This window comes from Peromyscus maniculatus, chromosome 10 (assembly GCF_049852395.1).
Source record: "Peromyscus maniculatus bairdii isolate BWxNUB_F1_BW_parent chromosome 10, HU_Pman_BW_mat_3.1, whole genome shotgun sequence".
Taxonomy (NCBI): domain Eukaryota; kingdom Metazoa; phylum Chordata; class Mammalia; order Rodentia; family Cricetidae; genus Peromyscus; species Peromyscus maniculatus.
The window spans coordinates 72,205,802-72,219,604 of NC_134861.1; the positions used below are offsets into that span (position 1 = coordinate 72,205,802).

Genomic DNA, 13,803 nt, shown 5'->3' on the forward strand with positions numbered 1-13,803 from the left:
GGGCTGGCGAGATGGCTCAGCGGTTAAAAGCATTGGCAGCTCTTCCAGAGGTCCTGAGTTCAATTCCTAGCAACAACATGGTGGCTCCCAACCATCTGTAATGTGATCTGATGCCCTCTTCTGGCCTGCAGGCATACATGCAGATAGAACATCTATATAAAATAAATAAATCTTAAAAGTTTATTAAAAAAATACAGCAGGTATTTTGTCCTCTCTTCCTAGAAGCTCCTGATGCTTCCATAGGAGATAAACATGGCTGCTCTCTATTGAAATACAGCAGACAAATTCCTTATCCAAAATAAAATCTTTAATATAAAACCATCCACGTAGATTTATAATATTTCCATCTCACACATATATACTTATAAGGACTTATTGATTACTTTTATCACCACACAGTAAGTCCAGACAGTAAATGTAATTATTTCTGCACCCAATAATGAGCATCGACTCCCAGACCACAGGAGAAGAGAAGACCTCCCCAGGGAGCTCATACACACTTCGAAGCTTTCCACTCTGAGACTCAAGGATCCAGAGTTTCCCATCAGTAGATGCAGCTGCCAGCAGAGTTTCGCTGCTACCGCTCTGGTTGCTGAAAGCGAAGGGTGTGGCGTACACCCTCGCTGTGGTCTCAAATTTCCACCGGAGGTGACCTTCCATGCTACAGCAGTAGAGGAAGCGATCGTGGGAACCAAAAAACAGTTCTTGTTCTGATGCGGAGATACACGGTGAAGAAAAGACTGGTCCTCCGGCAGAGAAGCACCAAACCTTTAAGGGAAAAGAGGAGCAACAATCAGTCATTTGTCCAACACGTTAAGTCTGACAGGGTTTCTTCACACAGCGGAAGAAGTAAGATGGAGACAACAGAGGGACTCCATATATCAAAAACAATGCCTGCTTCTGGGAAGTAGCATCCTCACACTAGACTGGTCCAGTGGTAAAAACCAGGACAAGACACACTACAACATGATAACATTATTACAATTAATGTTGAGCAGACTTGAGAATTACTACTGGTAAGTTCAGAGACACCGTGTTTAAAGAAAAAAAAAATCACATTATGTCTTCAATGTGTGTTATTAAAAACAATCTTAGAGGGTGGAACTTGACCTTGGTTCCAAATCCAGCTCTAGAAAAAAAGGAAAAAGGGGGAAAAAGTCTAACTCAAGTTTTCCAAGCAAAGTGAGGAGGAGCTGGACTGAAAAGAGTTTAAGTGTAAATATTTAGAGCTTTAAGCAAAAATCTGTGCATTGCCTGGTGGCACACGCCTTTAATCACAGCACTCAAGAGGCTGAGGCAGGCGGATCTCAGTTCTAGGACAGCCTGGTCTATACAGTGAGCTCCAGGACAGCAGGTGAGACCCTGTATCAAAAGAAAAATTTTAAATTATATCTATATATCTATATAGATATAATTTATATATAATATATATATGTGTGTGTGTGTGTGTGTGTGTATACACACATATGTATGGTAGACAGTGAATGAGGAAGACATATCAACCTCAGACCTACACACCTAAACAGAGAGAGAGAGAGAGAGAAGGGGAAGGAGGGGAAGACCCATCAACAAGGGCTGGGAATGTACTCCAGAACACAACAGTCGCTGATCCCCGGCTTCAGCCTCCAGCCGGGGTGGGCTGGCTACACACAGAGCTGACTAGATCATCCCACCTGCTCTCCCGCGTGAGTGAAGCAGAGCAGGCTTCCGTCCACACAGCCGATGCAGACGTACCGCTGGCAACACCGAGCGGAGGAGAAGAGTGGCTTTCCACAGGAATGCTTCCAAACCACGCTCCCAGCAGCCTGTCCCAGTGGCCAAAGCGATGACAGCGTCACAGGTCATTTCACTAATCAAGTACCTTTAAATCAAGTACCATCTTAAAGTCACACTCATTCATTCATTCACTATGTGCCTGTGTGTAGATGCCACAGGGCACATACAGAGGCTGAAGGACGACTTGTGTGAATTGATTCTCTCCTATGCTGTGGGAAGGAGCTTGAACTCACACTGTCGGCCTCGGCAGCAAGTGCCTTTCCCTGCAGAGCCGTTTTACAACAAACTAGAAGTCTTCAGGGCTAGAGATGAGCAGCAGTGGTGGTCCACGGACACTGTGGATGAGGCTGGCACACGCACAGTCAGAAAACCAGCGCTGCTTAGGAGAGCGAGGGCCAGATGGCAGCCCAGAACACAGAACAGCAAAACTAAGACAAAGATCTAGCTTTAAGTTTTGTTGTCCTGGGTTTTTCAGGACAGGGTTTCTCTGTGTAGCCCCAGCAGTCCTGGAATTTGCTCTATAGATCAGGCTGGCCCCAAACTCAAGAGATCCACCTGCCTCTGCCTCTCAGATGCTGGGATTAAAGGTGTGTGCCACTACCACCCGGCTAAGATCTAGCTTTAGAAAGGAAAAACCATTTTAAAATTAGGAAAAAATTAACAAGATTTATCCTTACAATGGACAAGAAGCATTTTTGTTGTTGTTTTTGTTTTACTTAGTTTTGTTGTTTTTGTTTTCAGAAAGGGTCTCATTATGTAGTCCAGGCTATCCTGGAACACTATGTACCAGGCTAGCCTGAACTCTCAGTTAAAGGTGTTCACCACTATGAGGGACAGACAAGAAGTTCTTGATATGACTGAGAAAATCCTGCCTAAAAAGTTTAGAAACAGCTGGGCGGTGGTGGTGCAAGCCTTTAATCCCAGCACTCGGGAGGCAAAGCCAGGCGGATCTCTGTAAGTTCAAGGCCAGCCTGGTCTGCAGCGCGAGATCCAGGACAGGCACCAAAACTACAGGGAAAAACCTTGTTTCGAAAAACCAAAAAAAAAAAAAAAGTTTAGAAACAGCCTGGAGAGAGGGCTCAGTGATGAAGGGCACATGATCTCACAGATGCCCCGGGTTCGGTCCTCAGCACCCACACTGCAGCTAGAACCACCTGCAATTCTAGTTCCTGGGGATTCCATGCCCTCTTCGGACCTTGTCAGGCACCAGGCACATGTGTCACACATACAAACAGACACACATACAGATAAAATGCTTATGTACATAAGAATAAATCTTCTTTTCAAAGGTTAAAAATAGTTGAAGAAACAAATACAATAAAAACATGAACCCATGTTTCCTTGTTTTTCCAAATAATTTCAATCATTTTAAGTGAATTCTAGCTCACTAATATGAAAATTATATTTAACTGAAAAGTACTCGAACTTTCAAACATCAAAATGGAAAGTAAAGATAGGTAATAAATTAACCCGTTACTGCATGCGTACAGGATGTACAGCCACGAGAAGTCCCCGCAGTGTAGCACAGTACAGATGATGTGGACTCAGGCTCAAACACGGAGAAGAAAAGAGCGCTCCTTCACATTTTAGTTTCCAGACACACTTCTTTTCCTGCAAATAAGAATCTGAATTAATTGGGTGGCGCCTGTTAACAAATCCAAATACAATGTAGCTACGTTTTGGTTACCCTCAACTTTATGGAGGGCTGGGATTGAACCTGGAGCCTTGCACATGCTGCACCACAGAGCAGCTGTCGGCTCGCTCCAGGAGAAAGCAGGCTCTTCTCTTCTCCCTGCCCTCCCTAGTCTCTCGGAGAATCCCGGAGTTCAGGCAGGCGGAAGCCAGGGAAGCCAGTACAGAGGCAGTGAAGGACATCACCAACACTGACAACTGATAACGAATTTACATCTTCCCTTTTGGTCCACGGGTGTATGTGCATGAGTGTGTGTGCACGCATGTGTGTGTGCACGCATGTGTGTGTGCACGCATGTGTGTGTGCACACGCATGTGTGTGCACACGCATGTGCGTGCGTGTGTGTGTGTGTGTGTGTGTGTGTACACATACTCATTCTGAATACACAACCTGGTATGTTTCTTTCACAGCTTTTATAAAATGACTTAAAAATAGTTTTAATACATTATATTCAAAATAAAATTATCTCTCTCCCTGATCTAAAAACTATTAGACATCAATTACTCAACTTAAAAACAACTTGGTGCATATATCTGTCTATGTTTCTGATTATGTTGCCAGGATGGAATCATAGAACACAATTTCTTTGGTCAAAGGTTATAAGATTTACAATCACACTACTTCTTTACTACATTCACTTACTATTTGTGTGCACACGTGTGTCTGTGGATCATAGAACACCTATTTTTTTTAGGCATGTAGCCAAGGATGATCTTGCATTACTAAGCCTCTTGAGTGCTGGGATTACACATATGCCAGCCAGCCAGCTTGTATGGTTCGAGACACGGAGCTCGAGGCTTTGCGCATGCGGGGTAAGCGCTGTACCAACGAAGCTGTGTCCCTAGCCCTAACCAGTCTTCCTTTGGCCTTCCCATCACACGAGCTGCCCCGCTCCCATGGACGCTGACTGTCCATCACTGCAGTACTGTAATTAACGTGTCTCTGAGCCCAGTGTCTCATTTCATTACTGTGAATCCTAAAGGCCTGAAACATTTCTGTCCTCAGCAGCTGCTTCTGCTGAAGTTGATGCCCCTTGTTTCCGTTTCCTGAGTTTTTCTAATTAACTTATATTTACTCGTTTTTCTACTTATACCAATTAGTAAGTTTTGATTAACTGTTATTTCAAAAAAACCACCGCAGCCTATTTCTTGTAGTTTTTTATATAAATTTGATATTTTCACGTAATGGGATCTTTCTTAAAATAGCTTACTGATATCTTTGTTTTTTGTTTTTTTTTCTATTATGATCATTCCAAATTCTTCATATTACAGAAATGATTTGAAAGGAAGCTGACCATGTCTAAAGATGTTTAAATTTGACTAATCACGTCTTTCCAGACCAAAAGTTACACTCAGGCTACAGTTAACAGCTGCTCCCACTGAAGCACACTTCCCAGCTGCTGCACCCCGGCGGTTATGGTGGGACACTGGTGAGGTGAGCTCTTACATAAATGTCTAGAGCATAGGCGTGCTGGTCATGAGAGCCGACATAAACGAGTCCTGTGGTAGGGTCCAGGGCCGGCGAGCTTTTGATAGCATCTTCAGTAGCAAATGCCCAGTATTCTTCTCCACTGTTACTCTTTAGAACGTAAACTAATCCATTGTAGCAGCCTACAGAGAAACAGAACATAAAGGATGAGGTAGAGACACACTGACATGGAGTAGTTAAAGGTTGGCGATTTTATTTACACTCTTCCTCTGTATGCTCACTCATCTGGTGTAGCTTTCAGCACACATAAAGCAGACACTGAACAGCAATCCCTGGTGTAAACTCCTGACTTAGTGCTGCTGTGGTGGCGCATGTCTTTAACCCAGCCCTAGGCCTCAGCCTGCCGAGTGCTGGAGGCACTGATGAACACTTCTGCATCCAACAGTCCCCTGGTTTTTTAATAGTATCATGGACCAGCAAGACAGTCAGGAAAGGCACCTGCCACCAAGCCTGCCATCCTGACTTTGACCCCCAGACCAACATGGGGGAAAGAGACCCAACGAGTTGTCTCTGACCTCACGAGTACATGTACACACCCACACTGACGGACCTGGATTCAAATCCATCCTGGCTGTGGTGTACAAATTACCCAGTGTCACAGAGCCTCAGGTTACTCTCCTCCTACGCGGACAGTTAGTGTGACAATTCATACAAGGAGAGATGCTCAGAGCTGTGTGAGAAAAGCTAACACTAATGACAACCAATGTCCTTTGGGTATTTTCTAAGTATCAAGGCTTTTTTCTTTTGAGACAGGGCCTTTAGCCCAGGCTAGCCTCAGGTATCCTATTAGGGGAGGAAGACCTTTTGATCCTTCGACCTCCACCTCCTGAATGCTGGGATTACAGGTGTTTATCATCAGGTTCTATGACTGTTTCCATTTTCTCCATGAGAAAAGTGAGACTGTGAGTCCAACAACCTGCCAAAGTCACAGAGTATAGCAATACAGAGCTAACTTTATTTCCAGGGTCTCAGATTCCAAATGCACGCATGCTTGTGCATGTGTGTGTGTGTGTGTGTGTGTGTGTGTGTGTGTGTGTGTGTGTGTGTATGTTCAATCGAACTAAACAAACCTTAAGACTCAGAGACTTACCAACTACAATAAAGTTCCCACACTTAGACACGCACGCGGAGGATTCAACTCGATCTCCCAAGAGCTGTTCCCATCTCATCTTCCCAGAGTAAAGGTCAACGGCTTTCACTGTGTGGGAGTGGGAGCCGATGAACACGGTTGTGGATGGCTGATGGACAGCTGCTGCTATCACGAGCAGAGGGGAGGCATCGACACATCTGCCTGTGTCTGACCTCCACCTCTCTCGCAACACCACTGTCTCAGCCTCTACCGCAGGTTTCCCCTCCTCAGAAACCGGCGGTTTTTTCAAATTTTCATCAGGAGCTGGAGGACTTAAGCCTTTCAGTATTTGAATGTTAGTCTGTGGAGTGAAATCCGGAGGACAGACTGAAGGGCAGTGTCCTAACTTAGTTAGAAGCTTCCAGGAGCCCAGAGACAAGACCTGGCTGCCTCTGCTCAGAGCAATCAAAGCGTTTGTCTCACGGTCGTGGGTGGAGGGCAAGGCAGAATCCAGATGTGCAGCTTTCCCGCAGGCTCCCTCTGGGTCCACGTCACTGAGTTTCCTTTTCGTGGCACAAGCCTTGTTGACTTTCAGGTCCTCGTGTGTAAACAGGAACTGGATGATGTGGTTGTAAATCTTTAAGATAGAACTGCTGAGAATAAGCTCCAGGAGCCCAGGTATGGATGTGCCAGTGAGCTTCTCAATCTCATTGAGGAGCCACTCGGACTTCAGGGAATCTCCACCACTGTCTAAGAAGAGCGAGTTGTCGGGAACTTGCACAGGATCCTCGGGATCCTCAGGGAGGTTCAGAATAGACTACAGATGAGAGAAGGGAGAGACAGGGTAAGGGGCCCGAACAGGGAGCTTCACAGGTGACAAGTGACAGAAAGCTGACGGTACCTTCAGCACAAATGGCATCATAAAAAAATGCTAACAATTGAGATAAATCAAAGATTACTTTCTCTGTACTAGTAATCATCACTACACTACCAACTCTGTCACAGATTATTCACTCTATAATCTCTAACTACGATTCCTTTTAGAGCATAAAGTAAGGAATAAGGTTACAGAAACGTCTGCTTTCCACCTAGCCCTTAAGGTCCCCACAGCTGATATTCCCTACACGACAGTAATGCCGATCCATTTCACAGAACTCAAACTGCCTCCCAAGGGGATCCCTCATAATTCAGCCCTCAGTGTTTAAGACTAACCAAATGCATTCACCTCACAGAGCCATTCAGAAAAACCTATCTTTTTGTTGTTGTTGTTGTTTTTGAGACAGGCTTTCTCTGTGCACCCCTGGCTGACCTGGAACTCACTTTGTAGACCAAGCTGGCCTCGAACTCATAGAGATCCACCCGCCTCTGCCTCCTGAGTGCTGCGATTAAAGGCTTGGGAAACCAACCAGGCTGAAAACTGTACATCTTATCTAAGAGATTTTGCTTTCCTATTGAGACACATTTAAAAATGCCTGGAGCAGAAACACGCAACTACTGCAAGTTTCTCAGGACTAATGGCAGAAACGAGACCCAGTGGCAGCCCACTGGGTAGGGCGTGGTTATAGCACGGCAAGTACATAGGTGATGCCCTGCCTCTACCAGGGAAAAGTCATGTCAGCAGGCACGTAGACACTGGCACCTTTTAAATTAACTCACTTTCAATGATCTTCTCTGTGAGACATTTAATTAAATACTCTAACTTTTATTATAAACAAACTGGATGAATGAAGGTATGCTACCTGGCACCTGGGCAGCTGTAATATTCTTAAAATATTGTTACTGGCTTACTAGGGATACTAAAATACCCTATAATGAAGGAATTAGAGGAATATATTTGTATTTAAGAAGTTGTACCTTCCATAAATACTGTAATTTTTCCCAAAGTTCCTCTCTTCCATGGATCTTATTCCTAGGCTGTGAGTTTATGTAGTATAAATACATTTCGTTTAATGCAGAAACATCAATTTTACCTTAATATGAAGAGAAATAACAAACATTAAAATAACGTGTAAACTTTAACCATGCAGCTGGGGGTGTGGCTGAGTAGTGGAGCACATACCAAGTCCTAGGCTTGACCCCACCCCATAAAATAAGCAAATAAATTACTTTTGCCCCAGAGCCACTGTGTGTGAATTAGTCACACACAATTCACTGTAAAGCTTAGCGATCACACAGAACAGATAATCAATCCTGAAGGCCGACGTCACAGACTATAGTGAATATCACCCGAGAGGGAAGAAGATGCTTTTTACTGATGTCCAAGGGCTCAAGACGTGGTATCAAGGGAGGTACAAAGCACTGACTATGAGTGAGATGCATGGAGTGAAAATGGGTTCCATTACCTTGTACGCTAACTAGATGCATCCAAAATTCTTAACAAATATGATGAGTGACAGAGCAACTACTATATTTTGAAGTATGTGTTAAATTAAAATGTCATGGGTGAGAAACTATCAATAGTGTATATACACGCATATACATATATAAAGCATACTTTAAAAATACTGTGTGTGTGTGTTTGTGTGTGTGTGTGTGTGTGTGTGTGTGTGTGTGTGTGTGTGTGTGTGTGTGTGTGTGTTCTGTGTCAGTCAGTACAACTTTTGGGACTTGACTCTCTCCTTCTATCATTAACACCGAGGTATCAAACCACTAGGCATGTGCAGCATCCACTTTTAACCATGAGCCATCTCTCCAGCCTCATACTTTTTTTTTTAAAGCATAGTCTTAATTATGTAGCTCAAGTTGATAGCAAGCTTAGGAATCCTCCTGCCTCATCTTCCCCAGTGCCAGGATTACAGGCATGTGTTTTTATATACTTTAATTGTCATTGAAGTTTAATTTTTTTTTTCCTTTACAATACCATTCAGTTCTACAAGAGTATATGTTTTGCCACCTAGGCTACATAATGAAACCAAAGCTACCTTGAAATACATATCAAGACTTTGTTGCCCAAAAGGTATACAAATTGAAGCTAAGTAGTACTAGGCAGAATTTCAGATCTACCAGTGTGATGACTCATTGTGTGTCAACGCCAGTGAGTCATAGGTTGGCCCACTGTTCAAAATTGATTCAAAACTCTTTCTGTGTGCATCTATAATGACATTTCAGGATAAGATTAGCATATGAATCAATGGCCTCAGTGAAGAAGACTGTCTTCCCAAACTGGCTGGTTATCAGCCCAGCCCTGGAGGCCTGCACAGACAAAAAGCAGAAGGGGGATGAACCTCCTCCCTGTGTGTGTGCTGGGAGATGCCCGCAGTGTCTAAGCCATGGCTCCCAATTCTCGGGCCTCAAAACTGAGAACTACAGCCCCAGCTCTCTTAGGACCCCTCCAGCTCCAAGTCATAGGATGACACCTTTCAGTCTCTCGAGCCACGTCAGTCAGTTCTCTCTAATATCTTTATATATCCATCTGAACACCAGTTCTGTTTCTCTGGGGACCCCTGAGAAATACGACCACTGACCTTCCTGGCCAGCCTGACTGGGTTCAGAGTCACTCCCCTGGGTGTGTCTGTGAGGATGCTCTGGGGATGAAGAAAGCAGGGGGACCATCCCTGAACATGGGCCGGGGGCACAGAGAATAAGGAAAGGAGACAGCCGGTCAGAGCCTGCCTCCATCCTCTCTGCTGGCCCACCATCCCATGATCTGAGCTGCTCACTGAGCCTCCCGGCCATGGCAGACAGACACACCATGAAGCCATCAGCCCCAATCTTTCCACCCTTTAGCCTTTTCTGTCGGGTCTTGTCGGGGGATGCACAAGTAACTGACACTCAGCACAATGGTGGTCTGGGAGGAGGGGGAATTGCCTACCTGCAAAGCGGAATACCGTCAGCCCACGGGAGTTTTTCAACAGGAATGAGTTAGTTACACAAAGCAATTAACAGAGGGTCGACCACAGTTACTGCTAGTATCACTTAGTATAGCTCTTACGTAGTCGTTAAACTAATCTAAGTACCATTAGCATTCCCCAGCACTGAACACATCTGCGTTAAGTCACTTTACCGTGACATGTGAATGGTAGAGTATCAATCAACACTATGTCATCAGGGAGGGCGTGAGTTGGAAGCTCTTTCTGCAGTTCTTTAAAGATGCAATCCTTTACTAAATCAACTTTGGAGGCAATGAAGAGAATCAGCTTTTCCTGATTATACCACATGACCGCACAGGATTCCACTTGGTCAAGTTCCTCAGCCACCTGTAAGAGAGATTATCCTCCTTTACTAATGGGGACATCTAGGAAAGGGCTCCTGAATGCTCGGGATTGTTATGTCTAAAATCAGTATAGCTGAATTAACTTCTAGAAAATACCTGAGATTTTTAAAAAATGCTTGCTTTTGGTATCTATTACTAACAGAGAGTCACCATTAAAAAAAATACATTCCAAAGCAAATAAACGAATGTATTTTCATAGGACTCAAAATCTATTTTGTTACTTCCTTTTTGTTTATTTTTCTGTATGTGTGCCTGTGTGTTTTGCGAACCATGTGAATACAGGTGCCGGAGGAGGCCAGAGGATGTTGGATCCCCTGTAACTGGAGTTACAGAAGAAGGTTGTTAGCTGTCTGATGTGGGTGCTAGAAAGCAACCTGGGTCCTCTGCAAGAGCTGAGGCATCTCTAACCACTGAGCCGTCTGTACATTCCCATATTTATTTTAAAAATGGTCATCTCGGCAGAGCAGTGGTGTGGCATGTCTTTAATCCCAGCACTCGAGAGGCAGTGGCAGGTGGATCTCTGTGAGTTCAAGGCTAGTTTGGTCTACAGAGTGAGTTCCAAGGCAGCAAGGACTACACAGAGAAGCCCTGTCTAGGAAAACCAAAAAACTAAAAAATAAAAAATTTTAAAAATGGTCATCTCAAGGAAGGCTTGGGGAGTCACACCTAAGAAGCGTGAGGCAGGAGACTTGGAATTTCAGAATAACCTGGGCTATATAAAGAGACTCTGCCACAAAATAAAACAAACAAAATACCTTCCTGATAGGAATAAGAAATACACTGAATAATTACCCATGCCTTTTATTGCATTTTTTTTTTGTAGGTTTTTTTTTTTCTGAGTACAAGTTTCTTTGTATAGTCCTAGCTGTCCTGGAACTCACTTTGTAGACCAGGCTGGCCTCGAACTCAGAGATCCACCTGCCTCTGCCTCCTGAGTGTTGGGATTAAAGGTGTGCACCACTGCCATCAGGCACTGTTTTTTTTTTTTTTTGTTTTTGTTTTGTTTTTCTTTTTTAGTTTTTTCAAGACAGGGTTTCTCTGTGTAGCTTTGCGCCTTTCCTGGAACTCACTTGGTAGACCAGGCTGGCCTCGACTGATTTTTTTTTTAAGATAGGATCCTGCTATATAACTCAGGCTGGCCTCGAGCTCATAATCCTCAGCCTCAGCCTCCAGAGTGATGTTCACAGGCGTGCATCACCACATCCGGCTCCATATTTTTATTGTAATTAATTATGAATATAAAGATGTGGGCTTTAGATGATACCAACAGAGAATCTGGCATAGAACTTTGGTGGTAGCCGCCTCTATTGCCTACCACGCTAGTAGATATTTAATACTCTAGTGGTCCTACCTGTTGCACAAGCTCAGTGTTAAGACGCTTGCCATGCCGCTTGATCTGGCTGTCCTTTCTGCCCAAGAAAAACATCTCTCCGTCTTTCACAGTCACGAAGTCTCCTGTGGCTCGCATGGTACCCAGAGGCACCATCACTTCATCGTCGAGGAAACAGACTCTGTGTTCCCCACCTTTCAAAGACACAGACTCCAGGGTCAAAATCCACACAAAAACCGACTTCACAACATCCAAATCAAAGTGCCTCTAAAACTCAGGAACTAAGACGCAGACCTGGACTATCCTAAAACCAAGAGACTTTAAATGCTATTTTAAATGCTCCCTATGCTACCTGATAAAACTGGGCACAGTAACTTCGGGAAGTTTGTGAAAGGATAAAACTAAACTTATTTCTAAAACTACGTATGGTATTAAAAATATCCTGAGAATACTGCTAGATATAGTTTTGTCAAATGCTAACATTTCAAGTTATGTTTCTAAATTATTAAGAACTGCATGTGAAATAATTTGGGGAAACACTAAATATCTCGTGATTATGAAGAGATTAAAATTTATCAATGAAAAGTTCACTCTACATTAAAAAAAAAATCATGAAAGGAATAAAAGAAACATCTGATTTTTCTTTCTGAAAAATCAACCAAGAAATATAAACCAACCTAAAAATACTTGGCCGGTGCCTTCGTGAACTGGGGAACCGTTTGCGTCCCTGACCTCAACCACCGTTCCAAGTAGCGGAGACCCCAGCTGTACAGGAGAGTCACGTCTGCGAAAAGCACAGCCCAGAGTAGCTTTAAAATTCACATTGGAGCGGACTTCCCAGTGCATCCAAAGCACAGTACAGTAAATGAAGACAAAACAGTTTGGGGTACAATTCAAAGACCGCCTGAGGAGAGGGTTTGCTGGAAACCGAGTCAGTCACAAAGGGTCCGGCAGGATCTCCCACCAGTTAGAGGAAAGATTTTGGATTCTTAACTTGAAACAGGGTTTTACAAATTATCACTACAGCGCCCAACAAACCCTGTCGACAGGTAGGGCTAGGAATGCAGCTCCCAGCAGAGGGCGTGTTCAGCATGCAAGGCCCATCGGCTTGCCATCCACATCAACATCCCATCAACAACTGCCATCCCAAACAAAACTCACAAACCCCAGTACTGATGCTAAGATCTCTGGATAAGACTCCTCCCCTCCACCGAGTGTCACTAACGCTCTTACTTCACAGGAGAATTAAGAATGTCCTCTGGGATCCTGTAAAAAGTCGCCCAGCTGGATACCTCTGTGACACCATAAAGGTTAAATATCCGGGTCTTATTGCCTTTGCCTCGCCATCTTTGGAGAACAGTCAGTGAGGGGAAGGCTTCCCCTCCGAGGGCTAGCACTCTCAGAGAAGTGTGTGCAGACAGGACAGTGGACTTGATGAGCTCACACCCAAATCTCCTCAGCAATGTCGGCGTTGCCTGGAAACACATTAAAGTCACTTAATTTTCTCCTTCCTTATGTAAATACTAAAAGAATTAATTCAGATTTTGTATTTGGAGTCCATGTGGACATTAAGGCTGTGTTTTTCGTTCTTTTGGATCTCTTACTATTTCTGTGTATGTGTGTTTGTGTGTGCCTGCAGAAGCCAGAGAGGGCATCGGATGCCTTAGAGCCGACCTACAGGCTGTTGTCAACCACTAGACACAGGTTCTGGGAACTGAACTCTGGGCCAAGGAATACTCCTAACCGCTGGGACATCTCTCTAACCCTGAGGTTGTAATTTGCTGTTGGCGAGCCTGATTTATAAGACTCTAAATAAATATTTCACATTTCATCCATGTTATTGTATTTATAAAGTTTATTTCTTTTTTTTATTACCAAGTGGTACTCCACTGTATAAATTAGGGCTGTTTTTCCCATTTCCATATAAAATCTAGGATCAACTTGTGAATTTCTACAAAACATTTCCTGGGATTTTGGTAGAAAAGTACATTTAACATAATTTACAGACTGACTTAGTAAGAGCTGCCCTGTTGACAACGTTTAAACTTCTCCCTGAGTATGAAATGCCTGTTTACACAGGTAGGTCTTTAATTTCCATCAATAATCATAAAGAGTTTTCAGTGCTTGAGTCTTGCTATTCTTCAAACTTATTCCTATTTTATTATTTTCGATGTTATTGTAAAGAAATATTTTCTTAATTTTGCTTTAGGCATTTCCTTAATAGAAATACACAT

At 43.7% G+C, this 13,803-nt stretch overlaps 1 protein-coding gene across 5 annotated transcripts in view; it reads right to left on the bottom strand.

The window, feature by feature from the left end:
* Positions 1-285: 285 nt before the first annotated feature.
* The window catches only part of Aasdh (aminoadipate-semialdehyde dehydrogenase), a 29,206-nt gene continuing 15,688 nt past the window's right edge, over positions 286-13,803 (bottom strand). For all 5 annotated transcript variants that reach the window (XM_006997352.4, XM_015990464.3, XM_076546473.1 and 2 more), the window contains 10 exons: positions 12,803-13,044; positions 12,247-12,353; positions 11,591-11,763; positions 10,030-10,222; positions 7,881-7,996; positions 6,048-6,843; positions 4,916-5,079; positions 3,265-3,387; positions 1,674-1,805; positions 286-768 (listed from right to left, as the gene is read on the bottom strand). In XM_006997352.4, coding sequence (XP_006997414.1) covers positions 373-768; positions 1,674-1,805; positions 3,265-3,387; positions 4,916-5,079; positions 6,048-6,843; positions 7,881-7,996; positions 10,030-10,222; positions 11,591-11,763; positions 12,247-12,353; positions 12,803-13,044 — 2,442 coding nt within the window. In that variant the 3' untranslated portion in view covers positions 286-372. The remainder of the gene's footprint in view (positions 769-1,673; positions 1,806-3,264; positions 3,388-4,915; positions 5,080-6,047; positions 6,844-7,880; positions 7,997-10,029; positions 10,223-11,590; positions 11,764-12,246; positions 12,354-12,802; positions 13,045-13,803) is intronic.